Source organism: Puma concolor, chromosome A2 (genome assembly GCF_028749965.1).
Source record: "Puma concolor isolate L17-30 chromosome A2, mPumCon1.1.hap2, whole genome shotgun sequence".
NCBI classification, from domain to species: domain Eukaryota; kingdom Metazoa; phylum Chordata; class Mammalia; order Carnivora; family Felidae; genus Puma; species Puma concolor.
The window spans coordinates 48,415,839-48,438,563 of record NC_141668.1 but is presented as its reverse complement, the minus strand read 5'-3'; the positions used below and the strand labels follow the sequence as shown (position 1 = coordinate 48,438,563).

Here is a 22,725-nt window from a genome sequence, read left to right as displayed (position 1 = left end):
TGTACACGGCCGAGCCGCGGATTTCGGGCCCGCGCTGTGACGTCACCGGGCTGGCGTCAGACTCCGCTGGTTGGCTGGGGCGCATGACGTCACGGGTAGGGGGCGGTGCCGGGCTCCGGAGGACTCCGGGATGCTCCGCGTTGGCTTGTAAAAAAAGAAAAAGGAAAAAAAAGTGGTGGGGGCGTACCGAGGAGTCCGCCCCGCCCCGCCCGCCGCAAGCCGCGCCGGCCGAGAGGGGCGGGCGGGGAGGCGGGGCGGGGCGGAGCCGGGCGCGGCGGCGCGCCGTCCAGGCCGCCGCCCACCCCGTACACACAGCATGTAAACAGTCCCCGCCGGGAGGAGCCCCGGGACCGGAGGGAGCCGCGCCGCCCGGCCCCGCCGCCTGCCCGAGAGCCCGCGGAGCCGCGCGCTGCCCGCCCGGGAGGAGGGCGCCCGAGGAGAGAGGAGGGCGGGCGGGCGGCGGAGGGAGCGGGAGGCGGGCGGCGCGCGAGGAGGCTGAGCGAGCGGCGGGCGCGGCGGGCCAGGATGGATTTCCAGCAGCTGGCTGACGTTGCGGAGAAATGGTGCTCCAACACGCCCTTCGAGCTCATCGCCACCGAAGAGACCGAGCGCAGGATGGATTTCTACGCCGACCCCGGCGTCTCCTTCTACGTGCTGTGTCCGGACAACGGCTGCGGGGACAATTTTGTGAGTGCCGGGGGGGAGGGACGGCTGCAGCTCGCGGGAGTGGACGCGCGGCCGCCTCCCTGCGCCCGAGCTCCCGCACGCCCGGGAGGCTGTGGGCGCGGGGTGGGGGCGTAACCCGCCCGGCTCGGCCGTGTCAGCGTTGGCGGGGGCGGGGGGCGGGGAGCGGCGGGCAGGGGCGCCCTTAGGACCGGGAAGCCGGGCTGGGGCGGGCTGTTTCGAGGACGCGACCCTGCGGCCCGCGCGCTGTGCTCGGCTGGGAGCTTCTGGCGAGGGTCCCCGCCGCTCGCCCGCCCGGGCCGGGGAGCACGGACCGTCCCGCAGGGCCCGGAGTCCCGAGCTTCCTACGGCCGGGCGTCCCGTCGGGGCGAGGAATCCCGTCCCCCTCCCGATGCGCAGACGCAACTCCTCCAGTCGTCCCCGCCCGGGAGATTCCCCCGCCCCCGTGCTATCCTCTGCGCCGCGGGTTTGGACACAAAGCCTCTGTCCACACTAGCGATGCCCCATCTCCAGGACCTTCTTTGCGGAATTACACCTCGGATCTTAGAAAACGCACACGCGCGTGCGCGGGCACACACACACACACGCACACACACACACGCTCGCGGGCACGCCTATCCCCCTCTCCTCCTGTGCGTCCATTGCTCCTCTGTGAGCTTCCAGCGAGGTGTGCGGGGCCCGAGCTGGTTCCGTCCGGCGGAGGCGGCGGCTGCGGCCCCGGCGAAGGCCCCCGGTTTTGCCAGACGGGAGGAATCCCCCCTCCCCCACCCCACTCGGGTCCTGTGCTAGCAGGGACCGGGACCTGGAACTGTGATGTCCAGATCTTCGACTTTGTATCCTGCGCCCACTTGGGATCTTGGCGCTGGCAGTTTAGGAAGGGGATGCGGCGGGCAGAGGAGTTGGGGTGGGAGGTGCGGGGAACGGGCGAGGATGGCGCTCCTTTAACGGTTTGTAAGGACGGGGAAAAAAATAATGGTCCCCAAATGTAAGATGGAGGCGGCCGTGGGCTCGGGTTACCGTGTGGTCGCCGGCTGGAGCCTAGAGCTGGCGCTGCTGCCGCCCCTGCGGACCGAGGTGGGGCGGCGCCGAGGCGCGGCCTGGCGCCGGCTCCTCAGGTGGGGTGAGACAAAGCGGGGCCCAGGCCCCGGCGGCCGCGCGCCCCTGCCACCCACGGGAAGTTCGCGAAGGAGTTAGAGAGACAGCGAGACCGCCTTCCTCGGCCCCCAGAGAGGTGAGGGCTTGTGTACGACATGACAGTAAGACACGCCCTTCCCACCACCGGCACCCAACCCCGCGGGACGAGAAGCCACCTGGGCCCCAAAAGTGCGACACTAGAAGAGAGATGGCCTTGGGTGACAGCCAGATTTGAGTTCCCTGCCTGTGTGACCGGTCAGATGCCTTTCCCCCAGCTCAGTGTACACATCAAAACAATGGGCATGATACCAGCACCCGGGTGATGATCCGACAGATGAAACACGTAACCATCTCCTAAGATCTGGGCTTCCCCAGAGTTCAGAGCTTGTCTCTTTTTTTTAAAGCCTCAGTTTTCTCGCCTGTAACATGAGGTTCATCGGAACACCTGCATCACCGTTACTTGTGAAGAACAAGTAAGCTATAAATATAGGCAAGAACACGGTTAACTGTAGTTAAAAAAAGTGTTACTTGTTATTGAGAAACATGGGAGATCATTCGAAAGGGATTTACTCCGTTGCGAACGTGTGAGAAAGCGCCAGGGATACGCTGGAAAGGGCACCAGTGACCAACTAGCTACCATGTTAGGGTTTGATTAGGAGTTCCTTCTAAGCCTAGTCTGCCAGTGGTCTCCCCCCCCTTACTGTGTGAGACAGAGCAAGAATCACTCAAGGTTCTGGATTTTATAGGGGAGAGTTCCACATGGCCTTCCTGCTGGAACTGCAGTAGACCTACCCAAAGAAATTACTCCAAAGAGAACCATCATCGCAAAACATTATGCATATCACACCTTTCTCAAGGCCACTCATAATATATTTTAAATGTTTTCTCACCTGTATGAGTAAAATGCTTGAACATCTTCATTTGCTTCTTCATAATTAAATGAAATAGATAAGAAAGAAGATAGGAGGAAAAAGTAATACCTTGGGTAGACTGGAACATTCTTTTTTTTTCTTTTTTGCGGGGTGGAGGAGAGAGAGAATACGTGATGTGCAAGTGGGGGAGGGGCAGAGGAGGAAGGAGAGAGAGAACCTCAAACCAGCTCCGTGCCCAGCACCGAGCCTGACTCCGGGCTCAGTCTCATGACTGTGAGATCATGACCTGAGCAGAAAAGAATTGGATGCTTAACTGACTGAGCCACCCAGGCACCTCAATACTGGAACATTCGTAAAGTTTCTGGAGGCCATAACAGACAGGGTGCCAACCACCAGATTTTTCTTAGCCCAGATCTCTCCTCACATTTGCCCCAGACCAGGTTGGTCAAGCTGCTGTTTGCCCCTAGTTAAAGGGACTGAGGCATGAAGTAAATGTCCTACCTCTGTCCTTTTCCTTTTCCCAGGAAAATCTGATAAGCATTAGAAGAAATTTGAGATAAATGGAACTCCTCTAATCCAAAAGATTAACATTAAGAATATTTACATAGCATTTCTCAATTTACAAGTGTTTTCACATGATTCATTCATTCGTTCATTCATCAAACATTTATCGAGGGCTCACTTTGCTCACCAGGCCAGGGCCTCCTAGAATAGGATGTCTGCCCTCACTTTCCTGGGGCCATTGTACCCATCTGAGAAGCAGTGTAGCACAGTGGTCAGGGGTGCAAAGGTCTCGGGTCAGGCTACTTGGGTTCGCACCCCAGCCCCCCATGTCTAACTGTGTGCATTGGGGAAAGTTATTTAATCCCTCTATGCCATGATTTCCACATCTGGAAATGAGGGATGATAACGTTAGTACCTTCCCAGTGCCTAAAATAGGGGTGGTGATATTAATACCTCTTTGGGCAGTCTCCACACAGCAATCACTCTGGATTTCAAATATAATCCAGGTCATGATCTATGACTCCCCACCTCACCTAAACTGACTTCCTATAACTTTCACGGTAAAAGTTGAGCCTTGCCCTGGCTTCAAGTGCCTACGTGATGTGTCTCCTGCCACCCCTCTGACCTCCTCTTGGACCACTCTTCCTCCTTGATGACTGTGTTCCTGCCACAATGGCTTTTCTGGTCCTCAGACATGCCAAGCTCATTTCTGCCTCAGGGCCTTTGCATTTGCTGTCCCCTCTGCCTAGAACATTCTGCCCCCACCTCTTTACGTGGGTAGCTCCTTTATGCTGTTCAGGCCTGAGAGACAACTTCCTGGCCACACGTTCCTTCACCTCACCCTCTTTTATTCAAATCGTAGCATTCATTAGTACTTGATACCCTCTTGTGTATTTTCTGCCCGCCCCCCATGAGGAGGGAGAAAATAAGCTTCAGAAGAGCAGTGGCATTTTCTGTCTTTAGCACTGTGTCCCAGAACTTGGAGCAGCGTCGGTTATGTGGCAGGTGCTCAGTCCACGTTCGTAAGAATGAATGAGTGAATGATATTGAAGAAGACAGGTGTTAAACTTCAAGAATGACAGCTTCAAAGAACAGTAACTGCCATGTGTGTAATTTACTATATAGCAGACCCAGTTCTGTGTACTTTGTGTGTGTGTACTTAGTTAATCTTGGTAATTTCACGAGGCCCTCGCTGTAATTTTCTCCATCTTGCAGATGGAGAAACTGATACCCAGCAAGGTGTACTAACTTTTCCACTGAATAATAACTAATAAATGGTAGAGCAACTTGAATCCACGGCCCTGTCCTGAAGACACAGCATCCCAGGAGTGACATTCAGACTGTGGGTTCAAGGGCAGCTTCCTACTGGGCCTCACAAAAAGTCTCTGACTTAGGTATTATCCCCATTTTATAGGCTGGGAAACCGAGGCTCCGTTTAAGGAATGTGTCCAGGACTATAGCACTAAGAAGCGACAGGCAGGACTGAAGCTCAAGTCCAGAGGCTTGTCATTTGCACCATGAGGCATGTCCCACAGGCAGGATCAAGCCAGGATCTCCAGAGGCCTTGGGAACAAGGACTTCCTTTTGTTCTCCCTCCACTTTGGCAGCTCCTGGGTCCCTTGTGCACTGTTCCCTCTTCTCAGCTCACAGGCCATTCTGTTCACACTGTCCCTTTCCAAACTGCTGCCCTGATTCAGGCTTCTCTCTGTGGACAGCACACAAGGTCAGATCCTGGGATAAAATGCAGCTGCCTTTGCCCTCTGTGTTGGGCCTTCAGGGACAGAGCCAACCCTGCCTGGCTCTACAGGTGTGACAGGGAGGGGGCCGAGAGCGTGGTGTGCTACCTTCTGCCAACCCAGAAGGACCTGAGGGCTTCGGCGGGTTCGAGGAGTGGGGTGTTGGCAGCCGCTCACATAGCAGCCGGACAGAGGGACGTGTGTGCACTCTCTCCTGGCCCTGGCAGCCCCAGCGGCTCTCCCCCCTTGTCCTAGGCCAGGAGCAAGAACTCTAAACAAAGCACAGCCCTGCCCCTCCCCGGTGCCTGGAGAACGGATGAGCTGCCTTATCGTCCTGGTTTTTTTTCTGCCAACCCATCAAAAACCTGTTTGGATTTAAAATCTTGTATAGTTTAATCTCTCCTCAGGATAAAAACAAAGACAGCGGTTGTCATTCTATTAAAGAAGAGAAGCTTTATTTATAGAAGGACCACGAGATGTAATTTTATACGTATGTCTATGCTTGTTATTTATATATATTCCTCCCCGATTTTTGTCCTGGGCCTGTCCGTCTCCTTACCTGTGTGACCAAAGAACAACCTTTTCACTTTGGAGCAAAAAAATATAACTTTTCTAAATGAGATTGCATCGTTTCATAAGGGGGGAAAAAAGCACCTTCATGTCTAAGTTAGACTCACCCTCCGTTTCCTCCTGTGTCAAATGGGGATAATCCTATGTGTATCACATTATTGTGAGGAGCCAATGAGGAAGGGTGGTAACCAACTGTAAAGCCTTCCACAGTGGCTGTGCATTATTCACATAGAGGGATTTTTTTTTCAGGGAAAAAGTATGCATGTCCTTAGTATATTCATGGAGCGGTAATCCTGAGGAGGGTAAAGTCACGCTCCCGTGAGTTTAAACAGATGGGAATAAGCACTGTGGACTCCTGCTAAATGAGAGGCAGTCTACGGGGGATCTGCTGTCATCTTTATGACTATCCTGTGAGGAGTGGTATTTTCTGTGACTTACAAAGGAGGGAGCTGAGGCTCAGGTTGAAGGCGTGCCCACTGCTGTTGACGTCTTGGCTTTGCCCCTTGCTCCCCATGTGACCACAGACACGTTGCTTAACCTCTCTGAGCCTCAGTTTCCTCCCCAGCGACACATCTCGGTGCTTGGCACACGGAGCAGGTCGTAGGCCTGGCCGCACACTCTTCTTACCCTGGGCAGAATCCTATCGGGGGCATGAGACAGCTTGTACCTCCTCTCTCCCACCATCTCTTTGATGGACAGCGTGGAGTTTTGGGTTAGGACGCCCCAACTCAGAATGGACTCCCTGGTCCTAATGATGGCGGAAAACCCACGCAGCAAGAGTGAGGCCCTTCGGCCCTCAAATGGCCCTTTGACTCAGATAACTGAGTCCAGGGAGGAGAAACAGGTGCGTTCTTTGCCCGCCCCCCCCCCCCCCGGGATCCCCCACTGTGCCGCAGCCCCAGGAAGCCACATGCCATGTCCCCAGGTGTTAGAACAATAGGAGCACAGGCTGTGCCCCAAAAGATACCTGTCGGATTGAATTGCCGAAGTGATCGGATACCATTTTTGGATGAGCTGGATATTCTCATCTACACTATAGAACACAGAAGGTGCTCGGACCCCTTTGTGCAGATGGCCTGGTTGTATTGTCTTACGCTGGGCAAGCTTTGATGATAACCTCTGGTCCAACTTAATGACAGAAAGAAGGGCCACGGATGGCTTGTTTTAAAATCAAAGTTCTCACCAGGGATTTCCACCTTTGCCCCTCTATCCCCAAATGTGATGAGTCAGAGTTCTGGTTCTCAAAGTGTGTTCTCAGAACCGGCAGTATGAGCTTCACCTGGGAACTTGCTGGAACTGCAGGTTCTTGGTGCCACCCCCCCCCGCCCCCACACTTGTGTTTTAATAAGTCGCGGGGTGCGGGTGGGGGGGGGGTGTCGTGATACTTGGCTGAAGCCACAGGACCACCGCTGGCCTCTCTTTTGGAAGCCTTCTCTTGGCATTCCTCCTATTCTTAACAGGCACCCTGGCTCTCACTACACGGTTAGAAAGTCAGTACATTCTGTATCCAGATTCATATCTGCCAGGGAGTTATATTGTTCAAAGCCACAGGTTCTCTGACCCCTGCTATGGTTTTTTTCATGGCCAAAGTGGCCGTTTGGTTCAATATCCAAGTTGAAGTCATTGTTGGTCACGCCCTGGGGTGCGGGATTCCGGGTCTCCAGCCATCCACTTGTCTTTGTTTAAGACTAGACCCCAGAATCTGTTTTCAGGAGCGTCTGCCCAGCCACCAGTCTCTCTGCTGTCTCCTGGTTTTAGAACGGGCCCTTCTCTTCTTCCTGGGAGATTACCATCGTTGCCTGATAGCTCTGAAGAGCACATCTATTTTATCTGGGGACACTGCCGTGGGACACTGATCACACAGGCCTGTAGTAAGCTACAGCGACAACTGTGTCCCATCCGCAACAGGTGGCCAGGTCCGTTGACCTGGCCCTGTTTGTCCTAATCTCACTTGGTTTTATATACTTTTCCTCCCGTCGTTTTCCCAACTACGGACTCATTTTTTAGTTCATCTTACCTTGTTTTTTATGGCTCTTTGAGAACTGGCTTGATTAAATGTGGAAGGAAACAGTTGCAATAAATACAACAATACTTTTTGTTACGAGATACCATGGATCTGAACCAATTAGCATTTAATAAACGATGTCCTCTGAGCACCCATGTACACGTGGGTCTATCCGATTTCAAACCCCGTCCAGCCTCACGTTATCGTATGGGCGGAGATTCGGTTAAAACTTGTTTAAGCCCCCAAAACCAGCATGACTGAGAATGCAGGGTGAATTAGACAGCCAAATGAAGTAAATGTAGGCCGCCTGGACAGAAGGCTCTTCCGGCAGGTGTTAGGTCTTCCTTCCCCAAAATATACTCATAAGTCAATAGCTCCAAAAGCGGAGTCATGAAAATTGTGGCACGGACACTCTCCTCACGAGGTTAGAAATGCCCTAGAAACACTCAGGGGCGCCTGGGTGGCTCAGTCAGTTAAGTGTCCGACTTCAGCTCAGGTCACGATCTCACAGTTCATGAGTTCGAGCCTCGCATGGGGCTCTGTGCTAGTAGCCCAGACAGCTTCAGATCCTCTGTCCCCATCTCTCCCTGCCCCTCCCCCATTCGTAAGCACATAAGCTCTCTCTCTCTCAAAAATAAATAAACGTTATATGTTAAAAAATGTCCTAGAGGGGCGCCTGGGTGGCGCAGTCGGTTAAGCGTCCGACTTCAGCCAGGTCACGATCTCGCGGTCCGTGAGTTCGAGCCCCGCGTCAGGCTCTGGGCTGATGGCTCAGAGCCTGGAGCCTGTTTCCGATTCTGTGTCTCCCTCTCTCTCTGCCCCTCCCCCATTCATGCTCTGTCTCTCTCTGTCCCAAAAATAAAAATAAACGTTGAAAAAAAAAAATTAAAAAAAAAAAAATGCCCTAGAAACACTTACAGAATCTGTCTGATTTCCAAGCAGTAGTGGATACGGTGCGATTCTGTTGCTTGAGTGATCCCACTTTCCTTAGTTTACTTTGTAATTTAAGGTCCAAATGTATTTTAGAAAATAGGTATACAAGGTTTTCATAGATACACTATTTCTGAATTAACAATAACCCAGGTTGCTTTGGGGAGTGTTCTCAGTGAGGTCACACCGGGTGTCTCATTTGCGCAGTGGGGGCCCTTAGACTTGGGGCACATGGAAAGCCCAGCCCTACCCCTGTCTCCCCATTCTCCTGCCGACACAGAAGGGGAAAGAGGACACTCCCAGCCACCATTTATTGAACGCCCACTGCATGCCAGCCAGGGACTTAAGAAACTTCTTACGTTTTTTTCTAATCTTCACCTAGATGTTAATCCCATCTTTAACTTGGATAGGAATTTTAAATATGCTGGAACTTTTAAAAATGTGAGTATGAAAATGGGTGCTGAGCAGAACTTACATTAAAGTAGGACTTTATTGTTCTTGCTGAATCCCTACTGATTAAGAATCAAGTGTGATAATGGCTATAAAAGCACTTTGTACTCATCTTTTCCTACAATGTAAGAAACTACCATTACATAAATGGCATTTCAGCTGCTCAGCAACTCTTAAGGGTCTCTCATTCATAGGGACTCATGTTTGAGTTAGAGAAGCCAGAAGTTGTCTTCGCTAGGTTGAGCCAGAAGCTCCTCGAGAAGTCTGCTGGAATTCAAGCAGCATGTGTCAGAAATGGACCTTTCCATCTATGAAACACAGATAATTGGAGTGGAAAGGGCACATTAGCGTCTAGTTAGTCTCTTGGATCTGAGCAGTTAAGTCTATAGGTCCAGTCCTTAGAAATGCGCCAATGAGAAGGAAGGAGGTAAAATGTTTCTTGAGTGATTGACATGGAACTCTCTGGGGTGATGCCCTAATCATTATATTAATGGAAGGGAGCCAGTGTGTGCTAGACGTGGACCATTTCTCCAAATGGATCTTGTCTCCTGCTGCCTCGTTTCTGCTTCTTGCTTTAACTTCTGGATGTCTTCCTCTCTCCCATGCCTCTGCACTGTCATTGATCGGGCCCCTCTAAACAGTGACTCTTGGTTAGACACCCTGATGTTACCCTAGTAGCCCAGTGCCTCTCCCCAGCTCAGATGTGCAGAGCAGGGGGGCTTCTGCCCCCAGATCTCTCAGCCTGTTTCTTGGGCTCATTCCAGATCCCTGAACATTTATGGGAGAGACTTATCTCGTCTTAAAGAGGTGCTAAAACAAGTGTCCTCACATGGGAAAACAAACAAACAAAACCAATATACCGTGTCTAGCCTTAAGAAAAAGTAAAACCTAAAACCAGGTCCTTGGTGCATGTTGACGTTGTGAAGCAATGCCGCCTTAATGCATCCTAAGAGAAGGTGAGCTTTCCGAAAGCCTTTGCTTCCCAGTGATGGAGTGGTGGCTTTTCTGTGTGTTCTTTTAATTTTTTTTTTTTTAATGTTTGTTTATTTTTGAGAGAGACAGAGACAGAGCGTGAGCAGGGGAGGGGCAGAGAGAGAGGGAGACACAGAATTCGAAGCAGGCTCCAGGCTCCGAGCTGTCAGCACAGAGCCTGACGCGGGGCTCGAACTCACGAACCATGAGATCGTGCCCTGAGCCGGAGCGGGACGCTCAACTGACTGAGCCACCCAGGCGCCCCTGTGTGTGTTCTTTTTAAGTCATTTTGTTTCATTCTGTTTTGTTGTTGTTGATTTTAAATTCATTTCATTTTGAAGTAAATTTACCATCACCCCCGCTCTGCAGGCTGCTCTGGGTGAAGAATGTTTCATTGCAAGTCAATGGTTACAGATTATGCTTAATTAATCCTTCAGCCACAGCTGAAGGCAAAGCCAAGGATCCTGCAAACCCTTGGTTTCTCCTCCCTGCTGCTTTAAAACCCTCCTTACCCAGCCCGAGAAGGGCTATGGAAATGGTTGGGTGGGGCAGGGGTGGGGGAGCGGATATGGATCCCACTGCTTTTTTTTGCTTCGCCCCAGCGGATCTGATGGCGAATTGAGCAGGTGAGACTATGGACTGAAAGCATGGAGGTTTCCCGTAGGGTAGGCACTTTCTCGTCCCCTTCAATGCGAGCAAATCGAGAACGAATGTGGGAATTTTACCCTGGAACAGAGGCCTTCCAATTTATGGAATGCAAAAAAAAAAAAAAATCTTTTTGGCTGTCTGTATTTCACACCGAGTGTAATAATGACTGTGTGTCTTTGTTCTCTCCTCTCCCTCGCCTGTGGGCGCGCAGCACGTGTGGAGTGAGAGCGAGGACTGCCTGCCCTTCTTGCAGCTAGCACAAGACTACATCTCCTCCTGCGGCAAGAAGACGCTCCACGAAGTCTTGGAAAAAGTCTTCAAGTCTTTCAGACCTGTAGGTGCCTGCTTGGCCTCCAGAGCCGGCTTCTTTTCTGCAGTGATTGTGCTGGGAATCACACGGGTGGTGGGGAAAGTGGGCAAGGCCTGGGGGTGACTAATTGTTTTTCTCTTGTCTGCTTTGTGGCTTAAAGATAGCAGCTCGGGGAGGGAGGGTGAGGGCGGAGAGGGAGGGGGGAACGGGATGTGACACAGCTGTTGGTTGCAGGAATGATGGTTATTTCTAGCATCACTTGAGTGAAGAGTCTCTGATAGGGTGGGAAGCAGACAGAGCCTCTATGAGACTTCTGAGTATTCCTGCTCTTGTCCAGTAGACTTAAGGTCACAATTTGTGGAAGCTATGGAGGTTCTCGTCCGTGGTGGGGGTATTTGCTCTGGATTTTTTTTTTTTTCCAGTTCTTTTAAAATAGTGTCTACTCCTCGGCTGCAGTTTTCAAGCTTGCCCTTCGGTTCCCTGAACGTAGCAGGCCCGATCGCATGGCTGCGTCATAGACCACGTCTGACATTCCAGCATCTCAAGGCTTGTGAGTCGGTTTGGCCATCTTTGGTCAACTGGCTGTCACCCTTGGTATCTGGTTTCCTCGTGTTGGATTCTCTCTGTGTGCTGGTTATCGTATTTGAAAACTTGTATATAGGAATACATTGAGGCCTGGGGCGCCTGGGTGGCTCAGTCGGTTGAGCGTCCGCCTTCCGCTCAGGTCGTGATCTCACGGTCCGTGGGTTCGAGCCCCGCGTCGGGCTCTGTGCGGACCGCTCAGAGCCTGGAGCCTGCTTCGGATTCTGTGTCTCCCTCTCTCTCTGCCCCTCCCCTGCTCATGCTCTGTCTCTGTCTCTGAACAATAAATAAATGTTAGGGGAAAAAAAAAAAAAAGGAACACATTGAGGCCTGAGGTGATGGCACCTTCCTCCAGAGAGGATTTTGATCTGTTTCTGCCAGGGCTTGGGGGTCCTATCACATGAGACCACCTTCAAGCAATGTGAGATTTGTAGTTCTTGGAACTCTCCAGGTGATGAAAGGCCAGCAACTCTGGTTGTTTCTAGTTCTAGTAGACCGCGGTAACAAAATACCGGAACCTGGGTGGCTTGTAGACAACAGACATGTATTTCTCACAGGTGTGGAGGCCTGGAAGTCCAAGGTCAAGGTGCCAGCAGACTTGGTGTCTGGTAAGGGCCCACTTCCTAGACAGACAGCTGCTTTTGGCTGTAACCTCACACGGTGGAAGGAGAGGGAGATCTCTCTAGGGCCTATTTATCAGGGCACTGATCCCATTCACGAGGGCTCCGCACTCATGACCTCGTCACCTCCCAAAGTTCCCACCTCCTAATCTGTCACCTCAAGGGTTAGGATTTCAACACCTGACCTTTGCAGGGACACAGGCATTCTGACCATAACAGGTCTTTGAGACCTCAGCTTAAAGTGGGGATGGTTCGTCATAGCCTGCTCCTTTGGAAGACCCAGGGTTTGACTTCGGCCTCCCTAGCTGTTATAGCAGGCCAGGAATGCAGTAAAGTTGCTAGCTGTTTCTTACAGATCCACAGATGCTCTCGGGACAAAAGCAGCTTTTATGTTTGTCTCTCTAGGTTCTAATTCTTCCGTGTATTTAAGAAGGCATTTTTCGTCTTTATTCCAGCTTTTTTCTCTGAGGAAGAGTTGGGCCCCAACCACTCATCCACCATTACAAGAACTAGAATTTCAGTGGCTTCGGTCACTGTGTCTGATTTGTACCATTTGCCCAGGCAGTCCATTTTTTGGTTCTTCATTTTCTAAGCCTGTTTGGCTCGCTCAGGATAGACGCGTGACTGAAAAGTACTGATGTAGCCCTCAGTCATGCAGTATATATTTACTGAGTACCTGACTGCTCTGTTCCTAACACTCGACTCAAACAGATGAAAATCTTATCCTTATATTCTAGCAGCGGTGGGGGGAAAGATAAAGAAGTCCAGCACATAACGTATTAGTGAGAAGTGCCAAGGAGAAAAAGTAGGTAAGTCAGGGAAAGGAGGTCAGAAGTGTCAGAGGTACTCGGATTTTTTTTTTTTTTTTTTTTTTAAATCAGGGGAGCAGGGGAGGCTTTGCAAAGACGTTCACATTTGAGTAAAACTTGAAGTGTGAACAGGAGGAAATCCAGAGGAAAGCTTTCCAGGTAGACAGAACAGCAAGCACGAAGGCCGGGAGGCCGTGGTGGATGGGGTGAATATCAGTGTTCGGGGGACAAGGAGAGGGGGAGGTGGTGTGGCCCACGTGGGAAGGGTGGGGAGGAGTCGGAGAGGAGCCTGAGGAATGTCAGGGGTTTGCAGGTCACAGAGGGTTCGGGTTTTACTCCAGTGTCGTGGGGAGCCATTGGAGGAGTTTGAGCGCAAGAGGGACCCGACTTTGCATTTTGAAAAGCCCCCTCTGCCCCTCTGACCAGCTGAGAATAGGCTGCAAGGGGCCGGTGGGAACAGGGGGGACGGGCGAGGAGGCCATTGCTGTCGTGCGGTGACAGGATGAGGGGTTGGACCCGGGTGATCACAGCAAAGGCGGAATGAAGGGCCCAGACTCTAGAGCTAGTGACCTTGAAAGTAGACCCGATGGGACTTGCTGGCGGAACAGAAGTGGGTGTGGGAAAAAGAGAGGGCCAGGGTGACCCACAGGTCCTTGCCCGCGCAGGGAAGGGAGCGGCGCTGTCATTTACTGAGATTGGGGAGGATGCAGAAGGGAAGGCTGGGGGGCCATGCGACCAGGAGCTCAATTTGGGGCATAGCAGTATTTGAACATGCCTGTTCGGCATCTAAGCAGAGGTATCAACGTAGGCAAAATTTTTGTAAAACTTGACCCCCCTCCCCCCCCCCCCGCCCCAAGTCTTAACCAGAAAACAACAACAACAACAACAACATCTATTAGCAAATGATACTCACTTTGCGGCTAGTTTCCTCACAGGGGTTCCATTCATTAGCCTTCCACCTGCTTTTCTTTCTGTGCGTGTTCTCTTTGATGGCGAGCACAATACGGGCAGAATTGGCCTAACTGTTCGAGAAGGTGGTCTCTCCCGCCAGGACTTGTTTTGCTGTTTTTCTCTACCAAGAAGCCAGGGCTGGATTTTGGCAACCAGGCAGCCACATGTAAACGGGGTGGGGGGCGGTGGGGGGGATCGCAGTCCAGAAAAATCCAGACGCATAGCTGAAGACAACTGGATTGTTTGAACATTTTCTTTCAGAGTTAGCTGCTGCTTGTCACAGAGACACGCAGACTTGATCTGCCGTCACCGTTGGATCTGCAGGGTTCCTTTCTAGAGCACAGCCTACATCTTAGGCAGGGATGTGCTCCCAAGGAGAGGAGGCCTGGACTAGTAGGGCACCGGCTGGTGGGGAGGTTTCTGTGTGGGTCTCTTTGACCCTGGGGAGAGGCGGGTGGGAGGCACCTTGTCAGGGTTAGTGAAGGTGAAGAGCACGCGGTTGCCTTTCCCTCAGCCCCGACGTGCCCCAAGTTCGATGAGTCCAGGACTGTTCCAGACCACAACGAAGGACTGTGGACTTCAGTGGGAAAGTTCCACCCTCTCCTCCTCCACTCAAGAGTGCGGTTCCTCCCACTGCTGCTATATATCTGTCAGCTTTACGTAAGGGACCTTTGCGTTTAGAAGTAAGACACAGGAAAAGGCCTCATTGCTCATGGAAGTACTGGTCGAAGTAACACGTACCCAGAGGCCACAGGGTCGTCAAGTAGGTAAACTTCCACGTCATCTCCCTGAAAACAGGTGGTAATCTGATCAACTCCTGCAGCCGCTTTCTGTTTGTAGTCGGGAAAACCACGGGGGAGTCTTTCCGCCTTCATCTTAGAACAGCCTCATCCGTGGCTTTGAGTCGTTTCCCCTTGGCCAACCTATCACCAGCCCCTGCCCTGTCGTCTCTCGGGAAAGACGAGCACCAAGAGATGAGCAGCCTTCTGCCGCCCTTTGGGGCTTTACTTGAGCACAGTCTGTTTGACTGTCCGTGGACACCCCTGAACGCACGGTCCAAAGGAGCGGGGTCATCTGGTCCTTCCTCAGCCGTCCTGCCCAAAAGGCTAAACGTGCCCCTTGGCACCCTGGACCTTCCTGCCTAACAACTTTGTAGACTCTGCTTGTCCCCCTCCCCCTCTCTTTTTTGCCTCCCCCGCCCCCCACACTGAAGGAGGCAATATCATAATGAAAGTTTCCCCCACCCCCACAGCGAAGAAACCTGTTGTTGATAGCCAAACTATGGAGAGAGCCCGAATGTCCGTCGACTAATGAATGGATAAAGAAGATGTGGTTTATATGTATGTACACACACACACACACATTGGACTATTACTCAGCCATCAACGAGAATGAAGTCTCGCCATTTGCAACCACGTGGATGGAACTGGAATGTTTTTATGCTAAGTGAAAAAGAGAAAGACAAATACTGTAAGATTTCACTCATGTGGAATTTAAGAAACAGATGGACATACAGGAAGGGGGAAGAAAAAGAAGAGAGGGAAACAAACCACAAGAGACTTTTTTTTCAATGTTTTATTTTTGAGAGGGAGAGAGAGAGAAACAGAGCACGAGCAGGGAAGGGGCAGAGAGAGAGGGAGACACAGAGTCCGAAGCAGGCTCCAGGCTCTGAGCGGTCAGCACAGAGCCCGATGTGGGGCTTGAACTCACGGACCGCGAGATTGAGACCTGAGCTGAAGTCGGACGCTCAACCAACTGAGCCACCCAGGCGCCCCTAAACCACAAGAGACTCTTAATGATAGAGAACAAATGGGCTGATGGAGGGAGGTGGGTGGGAGATGGGCTAGATGGGTGGTGGGTACTAAGGAGGGCACTTGTGACGAGCTCTGGGTGTTGTATGTGATGAATCGCTGAATTCTACTCCTGAAACCAATATTGCAGTGTATGCTACTAACTAGAATTTAAATTTTAAAACAACGAGAGAAGGGGTGCCTGGCTGGCTCAGTCGGTTCGGTGTCCAACTTCAGCTCAGGTCATGATCTTACAGTTTGTGAGTTCGATTCCCACATCGGGCTTTGCGCTGACAATAGGGAGCCTGCTTGGGGTTCGCTGTCCCTCCTCTACTTGCACTGTCTCTCTCAGAGTGAATAAATAAACTTAAAATGGGGGGGGGGGGGGAAGAAAAGAACCTGTTGTCGGACTTGAAAAGCAAAAAAGTGTTTCTCTCTATCTCACTCGTCCTCTTTTTTCCCACATTTCTTCACCACATTTTCAACAAAGCGTGTTGATTGTTTGCTGTTTGCCAAAGCACTGCTTTCGAGAGCAAGGGGCAGGACATAGTGCCCGGTTCTTGCCCTCAAGGAGCTTTCTGATGGGAGAGGCAGCCCCGAAAACGTGCAGAGAAATCCATGTTACAAGGCAGAACATTTCTTTTGGTCCGGCCACCCTCCCAGATACCGTATAGAATGAGCAGTGGAATCTCATTGATTCTGCTGAAGAATCTGCTGTTCTTACATTGCTTTGCTGTTCTCTGGGGAAGTATTTCCTGGGAGGACATTAGTTAGGCTGTTTGTGGTCTCTTTACCCAGTTATGTGGACTCAGGATACTACATGTTGAGGAACCCAGGCTTTGTGGGCAGGCTGCCTGTATTCACATCCCAGCTCTGGCACTTCGTGGCTGTGTGACATTAGCCAAGTTACTTGACCTCTCAGTGTCTCCATTTGTAAAATTAGGAAACAACTGATGATAGCTACCTTAGGCATCTGTAAAGATTAAATGATGCAATTCTCACTGGGAACTGGGTCCGACACATCACGCGTGATAAGCACGGAATAAATGCTGGCGGTGATACGGCCCGGCTGAGCACACGCGGCGAAATACTGTTGAGAAGGGAGTAGGACTCCGTGAGACCTTCTGTGGGACTCTTAGATTTTGGGTGGAGAGAGAAAACAGGTGCTAAGTGATTTCAACACATTGCTTAACAGAAGCATCCAGCTAAGGTAAGGGATTTTTTTAAGAAGTGCTGTTGGGGTATTCTAGTCAGAAGTTTACCCACATAAACATAATGAGTTTACCACAAAAAAACATAACGAGAGACGATGTTGTATGTTTTTTTTCCAAACCTGTATTGCCTGTAGTGTGTGAGGAGGGCTGGGAATTCCAGGTATGAGTGGGCTCACTGAGGAATCAAGTGCCAGGCGGTGACTTCCTTGGAAGTTGAGACCTGAAGACGTGGCGGGATCCAGATGGGCTCGGAGCGAGGGAGAGCTGGCCGAGAAGGAGGGCCCATTGTGGCCTTTCGGCTCAGAGTCTCAGAGATGCCCCGTGGGTGGGGGAAGGTGGCTCGGCTCAGCCCTGCCTTGGCTCCCTGTCTGGCTCCCATGCCGTCATGGCCTCCAGCAGGTCACTGGACCTCAGTGTCCCCCTCTTTAAAATGGGCGTCGTACATGTTTTGAGGTCTTGTGGATCCATGGGGAGCTTCAAAATCAGACTAAGAGCACAGAGGACCGTCAAAGCCCTTCCACACTGTTGAGGTCCGTCTCAGTTTCTGGTCCGTTGGGTAGATCCAGGCTGGATGCAAGGGCAGCGTCCCTCCCAGAGGGACACGCGTTCGGCTCCCCTTCGGGGGCCTCCTAGCTTGGACCCAGTGTTTTTTCCCTTCCTGGCTGAACGACATATCCAAATGGTACGTATGTGCAGATGACCGTGCCGAGCGGGCCGTCATTGCCGTCTGGGGAGCAGGCAGGTTTATCCCTGTCGTGCAACCCGTCACGGCTTCGGAGACACCCATCAATAGCCTTGATAAATGTGAATTGGAGAATCGTCGGAGTCTTAACACGTTTCTTGTTTAAGTGGCCCTCGGTTGACGGTTGCTGGTCATCACCTGATTGAGCTAGATAATAAAATAGCGGTTATAGATCTAAATAACGGTGATCGCGCCATTTATTTTTTTCCTCGGTGTTTTCGTAGCTTTTATTTAGTGCCAGCCGACAGGCTTCCCCTGGTTAAAAAACAGTTCACAAGAGAAGAGCTTATGGTTTCCAATTTAGCTGCAAAATCAAACCTTATCTTTGCCCTTTCAATTTCGCTCAAAGCTGTATTTTATTTTATTTTATTTTATCCTGGACCATTACTCCTCCTTCTCTTCTAGCACTGTGGACATTAGGGTCATGGGGCATCTGTTGTTATGACAACTTTGTGTGCTGTTTGGCTGATGTTGCTTTGATAGCCCTACCTGGAGTTATAGCCTGTGGTTCCCCATGTTTTCTTGCTGTCTTTGACCCTGGTCCCCCGCTCTGGGGTTACTGTTCTGACTCCATGTTTTTTTCTGTCAAGAAGCAGACACTTCTAGCAGAAAAATCCCCCTCGTTCTAGCTTGCTGGCCCAAGAAAGATTAATATTTTCAGTTTGCCACTAAGAGCTGAGGAGCCGGGAATTAAACCCCACGGGAAGACCTTTTGTGACCCAGAAAAAGTCCAATTCTTGCTTCTCCTATAGTCTGGTTAAGAGCCAGGGAGAAGAGAAAGAATCCACCCCCCAGTAGGTCGGAAAGTCTGGTAAGAGAAGACTATGCACTCCTGTGGGTTTCACTAAAAGACATTGAATGTTGATAATTTAAGTTTATCATAGCTTTTGTTTTTTGCTCAGGTATGAGCTTTCAAACCCGTGTATTTTTTTAGGAAATATCATGGCCCCTGAAAGTGAGAAAGTACCTACCAGTCTTGCCCGTTTGGGTCTTCTATCCACCTTGTCACCTGCCCCTTTTTTTCTCCTAGTATCAAGAACACAGACTGACCGGGGTGCCTGGGTGGCTCAGTCGGTTAAGCGTCCGACTTCAGCTCAGGTCACGATCTCGCGGTCCGTGAGTTCGAGCCTCGCGTCGGGCTCTGGGCTGACCGCTCAGAGCCTGGAGCCTGTTTCAGATTCTGTGTCTCCCTCTCTCTCTGCCCCTCCCCCATTCATGCTCTGTCTCTCTCTGTCTCAAAAATAAATAAACGTTACAAAAAAAAAAATTAAAAAAAAAAAAAAAAGAACACAGACTGACCAGGATCTCATTGTAGGTTTCTTGGTACCAGTGGCATCATTGATCATTGAGATAAATAGTGACAAATTCCCCAAAGCTTTAGAGTAATGCTTAATGCTCAGAGTGTGGTTTTTGGACCGGTCGTATCCCTATCACCTGGGAGCTTGTTAGAAATACAGAATCCCAGATTTCACCTGAGACCAGCTGAGTCAGAATCTACATTCTAAGGGCATCTCTTGGTGAATCGTATACACAGTAAAGCGCTTCAAGGCGTCCTCTGGAAAGAGCTCACAGGGACCTCTGAAGCCACAAGACACTTACTGAAAGCTGCCTCGCTAATTGGCTGTGCTCTCCAAGGCATAGACATCCGTCTCCCTTTCTTCCATAAAGACACTGTAGGCCACTATGCTAAGTGAGGGCCACCTTTGGAGACAGCAGATGCTAAGTGCCAGCTAAATGTGTCCTCAACTAATTTACGTAACTTTCTAAAAGACCTGGAGTTAGTCCTACAGATAACTGATCCTCTTCTGGGTCTAAAGAACTTGAATTCTTAAGGGTTGGCATTTCTACCTTTCAAGTACAACCCTGTGTGGGTGGGTGGGCCCCAGAGTTTTTGTTTTTTTTTTTTAATTTTTTTTAATGTTCATTTGTTTTTGAGACGGAGAGTGGGGGAGGGGCCGAGAGTGAGGGAGACACAGAATCCGAAGCAGGCTCCCGGCTCTGAGCTGCCAGCACAGAGCCCGACGTGGGGCTCGAACCCACCAACCGTGAGATCATGACCTGAGCCAAAGTCAGATGCCTAACCGACTGAGCCACCCAGGCGCCCCTGGGCCCCAGAGGTTTTTATGTAAGATCATATGTTGCCCAAAGGAAGCTTTGTGCACAGCAAAACTCTAGAAATGCCAACACCACTGTCCAGAGTGAGCATAAAGATTTTTTTTCCCAGTCCGTTGAAAAAATTCCGCTCAACAGACTTAATGATTATACCTATCAGAAGTAGTTGAAACATACCAGATAGGATTTCTGGGTCTGTCTCCTTTTCTTAAGAAGAACAAGCAGATACAGTATAAGCAAGGAGCCCAGGATTCTTACCAGTCTGTCTGTATTCCTGTCTCTGACATGTCTTCCTGACTTAAAAATTTGGATCCAGAAGTTAAATGTAGATGTACCTGCTGTAGATGGGAGTAGAGGCAGAGGTGGGAATGCTAGGTTATTGCATGTCTGTATGGTATTCTTTGCAGTCCCAGGCAAATTATAGTTCTGGTGCTTTTTCTGCTCTGCTCTGTGTGTTTCCCAATCGTACGTACTCATAAGTGTAGACATTACCATTGCACATCGAATGCTTTAAAAGGTGTATTACTCAGTAGAAAACATTGAGGCCTCCAGCTGAAGGAACAGCATCGCCAGCTGGAAGGGAACCTCCTGGGTACCTGGTGGTCAGGTTGTAGTCTGCAGTCTGATGGCCTGGGTTTGAATTCTGGCTCTGACACTAACTGGGTAACTCCGTGCCTTGAGTGACTCAACCTCTCTAGGTCTTATCTGTAATAGGGTGATAATCATAGGGTCTAGGGCTATTCCGAGGAACCAATGGAATTAATATTTGTAAAGCTGCTTAACTCCCATGCCTAGAAGATAGTAACATGACCAGTATTGACTATTATTATTATTACATCTGAAGTGTGATCAGATTGGTGGGTTGGATGGAAGGCTGTGACTCTAAGTCTGAGAATCAGACGAAGAGGCTAACAGAATTGAGTTTCTTCCTTCCTTCTCTTTATACTTCTTAGAGTACTGATTACCAGTGAGGTGACCCAGAAGCGAGCACAGCCGAGGGGCAAGGGAGGAGCGGGGGCTGGAGGCCGTCCAGATGCAGCCGGCACTCCCCCTTGAATAACTGAACTGCTGTGCTTTATTATTATTTTTTTAAAGTGTGTTTGTGTGTGTGTTTAGAGAAAGCACATGCGTGGTGCGTGCGTGTGAGCAGGGGAGGGGGAGAGAGAGAGAGAGAGAGGGAGACGGAGACTCCCAAGCAGGCTCTGCGCTGTCAGCGCAGAGTCCCACGCGGGGCTCCATCTCACGAACCGTGAGATCATGACCTGAGCCGAAATCAAGAGTCAGATGCTTAGCCGACTGAGCCACCCAGGCGACCTGCACTGCTGTGCCTCACAACGAGAAGCCACTGAATAATTCACACGGGGCTCTACGGTTTGCTGACCGTGGCCACACTCACTTTCTCGTTTAATCTCCAGAGTTTCTCTGGATGCAGTGCAGGTGTCATGGTTCCCACTTTCCAGAGAAGCACGCCGAGGCTCAACCAGGGTGGTGGCGTGGCAGAGGTCCCCAGGTAGAGCCGTACCTTCTGGATGCCAGGTCCAGTGCCTTTTTCACACGGCCTCTCGTGAATCTGCAGACGCTGCACTAAAGTTGCCTGGGAAGTCGGGAAGGTCCGCTGAGAACTGCTTCTGTTCTTTCTCCCTCCTCTCAGGGCAGGGGGTGAGCAGTTCTAGATGTAGCATGCACGTATTTCCCACGGAAGGGAAGGGCCTCACGTGTGGCTGATGCTCTAGACCTAAAACTATGTCCTTTGGATTCACCTAAAGGTAAGATAGGGAGCTAGGAAGAGGAGAGAGGGGAAGGCTTGTGGTAATGGTTTCATGGCTCACTGGGACCTCTTCTACAAACCACTCTAAGCTGAGGAGAAGAAGGGTGTTGAGGGCTACCTATGGTTTGGGTCTTTTTGAATTACCTACGCGTGTCGTGAGAAAGAATAATGGTGGGCACGTGTCTTCAGGACAAGATGGCAAACGTGTAGATGCATACCTCCATCACACCCTCTTTACCCATGGCCGCCATTGCTAATGGACCACCATCTTTCCCACTGAGCCCCTTGGAATCCTCAACCCAGGGCTCCAGGCAGCCACTACCAGTCAGATTCTTTAAGTGAGAGAGAACTCCTTGGCCACTCCTCTTTTAAGGGCGTATCCCTTCGGGGCAGTGAGGAGTCACATTTATTGCCGAATTAACGCATCTGCAGTTGGCATTTTGGCGATGCTGGGGTTCTCCGTAGGGGCAACAATACTTCTGTTTTACCAGTGACCTACATTATCACCACTCATTTGATGCTTTCACATTTTGCCGTGTCACCAAGCATCTCTTCAAATAAAAATTGAACATCAAAATACTCGTCATCTGTGTCCATTGTGGCCATCTTTTCCCTCTCTTTAGGGGAAAAGATGATCCTTTGCTCACTCTCCTAAGATGTGAGAGGGAGACAGCAGTGGGAGAAAGGGGCTTCTTGCTTCCCCCAAGCATACGCGAGATCGCTCCACACTGTCCAGGCCAGCGGGGATGCACTCCTCCTGCCTCACCCCTCCAAGCCAACAGTGGCTCTTTGAGACATCCGCAGCACTCTGGGCTCTGAGGGGAAAGCGTGTGGCTGCAGCTGGCCATGCCTGCCTCACCAGGCCACATGTATAACATGACCCAGGGCCTGGCAGATGATCTGGTCCTGAGTGTGTTCGTAGGGTTCTGTGAGACCGGCGAGGGTTGCCGTTGGAGAACTTCAGGGTAAAGGCATCCTTTTTTTTTTTTTTTTTTTTTTTGGGACAGAGAGAGACAGAGCATGAACGGGGGAGGGGCAGAGAGAGAGGGAGACACAGAATCAGAAACAGGCTCCAGGCTCTGAGCCATCAGCCCAGAGCCTGATGTGGGGCTCGAACTCCCGGACTGCGAGATCGTGACCTGGCTGAAGTCGGACGCTTAACTGACTGCGCCACCCAGGCGCCCCTAAAAGCATCCTTTTGATTGAGATTCTGCTTGTCCTTGACTCGTTTAAGCATTTGGGGAGAGGCTGGGAAGACAGGGGAAGGGAGCACGGGTTGCAGGGCACTGGGGGGTCATGCAAAGTAAACAGAATGATCTAAC

The 22,725-nt window shown here is 50.9% G+C and overlaps 1 protein-coding gene across 1 annotated transcript in view; it reads left to right on the top strand.

Moving 5' to 3' along the window:
* The first annotated feature begins 282 nt into the window (after positions 1-282).
* Positions 283-22,725, top strand: part of MTURN (maturin, neural progenitor differentiation regulator homolog) — a 29,158-nt gene continuing 6,715 nt past the window's right edge. Inside the window, exons 1-2 of the mRNA XM_086693463.1 lie at positions 283-687; positions 10,717-10,839. Of these exons, the coding sequence (XP_086549589.1) occupies positions 526-687; positions 10,717-10,839 (285 nt within the window). The 5' untranslated portion in view covers positions 283-525. The remainder of the gene's footprint in view (positions 688-10,716; positions 10,840-22,725) is intronic.